Source organism: Capsicum annuum, chromosome 3, assembly GCF_002878395.1.
Source record: "Capsicum annuum cultivar UCD-10X-F1 chromosome 3, UCD10Xv1.1, whole genome shotgun sequence".
Taxonomy (NCBI): Eukaryota; Viridiplantae; Streptophyta; class Magnoliopsida; order Solanales; family Solanaceae; genus Capsicum; species Capsicum annuum.
The window spans coordinates 154,005,582-154,011,415 of record NC_061113.1 but is presented as its reverse complement, the minus strand read 5'-3'; the positions used below and the strand labels follow the sequence as shown (position 1 = coordinate 154,011,415).

Sequence of the window (5,834 nt, the reverse complement as noted above, 5' to 3'; positions counted from 1 at the left end):
ATATATATATATATTAGTTGTGATATTATTTAATTCTTTATTTGATAGTATTTCAGCCTATATTTTAGTTACATCTCATTTGTATTATAAGATGTTTAAATAATAGATACCAAATTATGACATGGTTATCATGATCATTAACACACAGATAAATATGACCAAAAGCAAAATTGCCTTTACATACATAAACTGAAGGCAGAATACATCGTTAGGCTCCTTAAGTACGCATCATCTTTCACTTTGGCACCTCAAGTGGATGTTGCTCACTTTTGGCACCTCCAGTAGCCATAAAGTGTGTCATTTTGGTACCTTTTGCTGAATCAGCAAAAATATATCATGTGCGTGTATTACACGCGCCGATAACGTGTAAAGTGACCAATAATATTATGGCATTTGTCATTTTTCTCCAAATTAATTGTTAAATAACTATTTTTAATTTAAAAAAAACACCAATCAAATATTGACACTTGGCAATTTTTTTTAACTTAAATAGTTATAAAACATTATAAAATTCAATTCCCCCACCCCACCCCACCAAACCCCCTAAGTCATGTTCTCCATAGCCCCTCTCCGTCCCTCCCACCTTCCCCTACCCCCACCCCCAAACTACCATTTTTGTTTGGCAGCCCAGCCCCTCCTCCCATTATCCTCCTCAACCCCACCCCCAAATCGAGAAACTCATTTCGCCATCGAAAATGCACACACAACTTTCATTTAATCTGAATAGGCACAAACTCAGCTACACACACGAAAGAAAATAAATTAGCGGAAGAAAATAATACACACTATTTTAGTACTTTTGAAAATTTTCAGTTCCATTAATGATTATATCTTCATTATCTTCTATAAATTTTGACTATAAATTGTTGGTACTTTTCCTCTTGAATTTCTTATAGTTGGGTGTATTCCGTTAATTAATGGAAGGAGTATTATTTGGTGTTCATGGTATGTATTATTGTGTAGGCATGTTAATGGAGTGAGTATTTTGTTAATGGAGTGAAATTTATTTTTGAGTGTTGATTTCACCTCCATTAATGGAGGTTAAGCTAAAAAGAAGTTGTGGAGAAGACAATGCGACATTTTCAATAATTTTTAAAAAAAATTAAGATGAAAAATTATGAAAATACCCCTCAAACGTGCTTAAAAGCGAGTGTAATACACTCTCTTTGCTTATTCAGCAAAAAGTGTCAAAATGACACACTTTATGGCTACTTGAGGTGCCAAAAGTGAGCAACCTCCACTTAAGGTGCCTAAGTGAAAGATGGTGCGTACTTAAGAATAAGCTAAATAAATAAATGTATTCTACCTAAACTAAATAAGGAATAAGCTATAATATCAGTATAACTAAACATTACTATTCTTTTGTACTTTACTATTCTTTTGTACTGCCGAAGGACCCCATAATTAGGGGTGGACATTCGGTTCGTTCGGTTTGATTGTTGAATATCGGTTCGGTTTTTTTAATTATCGGATTGACGAAACTGACAACCATAACCAAAATAAAATTATTTCGGTTTGGTTCGATTTTTACAAATTCGGTTCGGCTATTTCAAATTTTTAAAGATTAAAATAGTGAGCATTTAAAATTGGTGATTTTTATAGAAAAATAATCTTTTTTTCAAACCTATTTTTTTCATTCCCATAAATATTTAATTCAACACGCATAAAATAGCCATAAATATCGACCTCGCTGAGTCATCATCGTTGGCGTGACTGCAGTGGCCACACTCGGCAGCGACTGTCGATGGCAGTGACGAACTGAGCAAACGATTGTCGATGACGATGTTGAAATTTCAAATGAACTGACGAACTAAGGATGGCTGAACACCACTGCAGCCTTCACGTTAATGTTAGGGTCTAAAGCAAAGTAGTATATTAGGATTTTGGGTTAATAAATGATTATAATTTATATATTTATATGTTATATCAGATTATATTATATTTTTAGTATATTTATATATATAATAAAATATATAAATTATAATATATTATTTATATAATTTCAGTTTTTCAATTTATCCGTTTTTTTTTTTTTTTGAAAATCCAAAAACCAAACCGTTTAACTGAATTTCTAAAATTTAAAATCGAAATCAATCCAAAAAATAAAAAATCAAACCAAAATTAAATTTCAATTCGATTTTTCTATCTTTTCGATTTAAACCAAAATATGTCCAACCCTACCCATAATGGCTAAACCACATGTGGTGACCCCCCCGGGGAAATAGAAACGTGTAGCATGTAGTATTACACATATCTAATCTCATGACTGGTGGACCACGAGGGATTTCTCCTTTTTATTTTCGAAATTTTGTTCCACTAATCATTTCAATTCATATTATTACAAATCACGATTCACTGATACATCTCAAATCCTCTGCCACTGTCATTGGCCATACTAATTTCCACCGATCAGCTTTCTCAAACTCATTTTACTCTTTGTAGACTTGTTCTAAGTTGCTATTTTTCCAAGATTCTAATTTTGATTCTGATAAAGTGGGGTCTTTCTCTAATCCAAGATGTTGTTAAAAAGTGTGTTCTTATTCTCAGTATATGATTCTTAATGAATAAGTATCTTTTCGGAATCATAAAACTTCTCATCCTAGCTAGCTCTAGACATATATACTAGCTTACAGTCCAATTATTTTGGAAGTCTTGGAAATGGAAACTTTATTTTCTAGTAATTCGTTTTTACCAAATTCAAGTTGGATGAGCAAGAGCATAGAATGGACTAAAGAAGAGAACAAGCAGTTTGAAAGTGCTATTGCGATATATGACGAGAATACTCCTAATAGATGGTTCAAGGTGGCAGCTCACATCCCTGGAAAGACAGTTATTGATGTAATGAATCAATACAAGGAACTTGTTGCAGATGTTTGTGACATTGAAGCCGGATTGGTCCCAAATCCTGGTTATTTTGGCTCTTCGATTACTTTAGAATTTGTCGATCATTGTGGATTACAAACATTTAGAAAAAGAGGCAGCAGATCTTCTGATCAAGAAAGAAAGAAAGGTGTACCATGGACAGAAGAAGAGCACAGGTGCATCCTATTTCTTCCTAGTCCTCGTGCCAAAATGATTTTCTTAATGAATTCTTTAAACATAATTTTTTAAAGTTAACTATTAGGACTTAAAATACTTTCTATGTACTTCTAAATATGTCAGATCTTATTTAAAAAAAAAAATTAAAGATTTTATGCTTCACACCGAACATTAGTTAGTTTGACCCTCATATTCCGAATCAAGACGCTTTCTTTCTGGGTCGGAGGGAGTAATTGTACCCTCTTCACTCTTTTTTTTCCTTGAATTTTTGCTTGTGATGTTAATAGAATTTTTTAAAATTTGGCATAGGAGATTCCTGATTCTTTTTTTTCCTTGAATTTTTGCTTGTGATGTTAATAGAATTTTTTAAAATTTGGCATAGGAGATTCCTGATGGGACTTGAGAAGTATGGAAAAGGGGATTGGAGGAACATATCCAAGAAAATGGTAATTTCAAGAACACCAACTCAAGTGGCTAGTCATGCTCAGAAATACTATCAGAGACAGATTTCAGGAGGCAAAGATAAGAGGAGACCTAGTATTCATGACATTACCACTGTCCATTTCACCACCGACGCCACGTCCCAAAACAACCTAGCGTACAACATTAATTCTTTGTCTAAAGAGAAGTTCTATGCAACCAGCTCCTCTTTCCAGAAATTCACAACCACAACAGATATAGTGAACTGCTGGAATGCCAGCTTATTAAGTGAACACGTAGATCTGATGGATTTTGGATCATTGTATGGCAGTTCTCCGTTTGTCGCATACCCATACAAGATTGCTTCACAGTATTGGGATGAACATGGAGCTAACAGTATTACTTTAAGTGGTAATCCACAGCTCCAGTTCCAATCCACAAGATATCAAATATGGGATTGATCAGTGTTGAAAGATGTCTTATCTAGGGTTCTGTTTTTATTTGTGGTCTTGTTATTAAATTATTAATTAATGTAATTTAGTTTGGTACGGGTGGTCTAATTTGTGTATCAAGTCGTTCAGACTGCAAGTGAATATTTTCAACTAAAGTCTCCTCATCAATTTCAGCATTTTCGTTTGATCATGTAACATTTTACCAGACTACTTATTGAACAATAGTCAGATTGGATCTAGGATTACGGGTGCATCCAATTGAACTCATTATTTTCAACATTTACTATAGATACATTTATGAACAACCCTGAAAAACAGTATACATGAAGTACTCCTATTATGTTTTGAATCTGTGTTTTCAAATAATTCATAGTTTTGAACTCGTTAAATTTAAATCCCAAATTCTGTCTCCGGCAAAATAACATATCTACTAAACTTAAATTTCATTTTAGAACACGACTCGAAGATAAAATACACTACTCATGGTTCATTTCAAAATTGGAACTTGAAAACTCACAAATGTCTTGTTACTCTCATATGTTTAGGAAATAATGGAACTGTTGAACCAATATATAAAATTCTTCAGTTGTTGATACGATTTTTGTTTCCTTTCCTGGCCAAACACAAAAGTGTGGGAAAGTTTTATGTCTTTTTCTTTCCCAAAAATTTTCCATAGAATTCTTCCATATTGAAACTGTCTGTCTGACGATTACTTCGGCGCGAGGTTTTCCACTATCTAATAATACCACAACTTTTAGACTAGTGCAACAACTTTTTCCTTTTGTTCAGGTTTTGTTTATTTTCTTGAAACTAAAGGCGAAATGGGACCTCTTGACCTGTTTGTGCATAAAAAGACCTTGCCCCTTTTTCACCCATTTCTTAAAAGCAACATGAACAATGCATGTAACTAGAAGCAGATGCCAGTCCAAATCATTCACCCTATCTTTCACTTTGCAATATATTGGATACGAGACGTTCTGATTGGACTGCTCCTTCATTTATTGAGTTTAGCTTTTATGCATAGACGTGTAAAAAAAATTGTAATACTATCATGTCACTTACAAGGTACCTATAGATACATAAAAAGTGAGGTTAATAATCTGGAAAGTTATCATGACGCAACATATTAAAATCATTAATAGTTGTGTTGATGTACATAAGAAATACTTCCTCTGGATTTAGGAAAAGAGATGCAATTTGGCCAAGTTTACCGATCGAGTTTGATCCTGCATGTCACTTTTGCAGGCTGCTGCTTTAATTTCCACTAATTTCAGAATCATCCCCTTTTTCCTTTTGGAATCGTCATGTTTTGTTCACATTAAGTTCCACGCTAGTATTTTACTATTAGCGCGGGATTTCGTCTGGTATTATTCTTATGCTAAATTAATATACTATTGAGAGAGTGATGAAATGGCAATAAATGAATTTTCTAGTGTAATTTTTAGTATCATTTCAAGATATTATTACTGCCAAATGGAATGCGTTGTACTTCTGGAAAAAAATTGGATTGATAAGGTAACAAATTTCTTAGCAGTGAAGTCTTTGGCAGTCAATGTAATCAAAGAAGATTACGCGGCTAAAATTTTCCCGAGTAGCAATAAGAGGTGGCAAATGTGCAGTAGCGTTGCCAGAAATTTTATCAAGAGTGTTTTATTTTTTTTTTATAAGTGGTTCAATATTATCTTGTACAATCCAGTGATTCTTCCATGAACGATATATCCCACATTTATTTCAGTCAAGTTCAAACAATCAAGATGATTATCTGATGAATTAAGGGTGTTCAACTGACCCTACCATGTTTAGCTCATCTTGACTAATTCACCACAACTTGCTGTAAAAGCAAGTCTTATCCCAGTATGAGATAAAATATTCTGGCGACTTGGCAGGATTTTGCTCCAAATTCCAACAAAATGAATTGTTTTT

At 33.5% G+C, this 5,834-nt stretch overlaps 1 protein-coding gene across 2 annotated transcripts; it reads left to right on the top strand.

Annotated features, from left to right (window-relative positions):
- Positions 1-2,255: 2,255 nt before the first annotated feature.
- On the top strand, positions 2,256-4,066 carry LOC107863460 (transcription factor DIVARICATA). Of its 2 annotated transcripts, none has more exons than XM_047408375.1 (2): positions 2,256-3,038; positions 3,422-4,066. In XM_047408375.1, the coding sequence occupies exons 1-2, from the start codon at positions 2,659-2,661 to the stop codon at positions 3,918-3,920; spliced, it is 879 nt and encodes a 292-aa protein (XP_047264331.1). In that variant the 5' UTR covers positions 2,256-2,658; the 3' UTR covers positions 3,921-4,066. The 2 variants fall into 2 exon arrangements, with proteins under 2 accessions (XP_047264331.1, XP_047264332.1); XM_047408376.1 differs by having other exon boundaries at positions 2,304-3,038; positions 3,425-4,066.
- Positions 4,067-5,834: the final 1,768 nt, after the last annotated feature.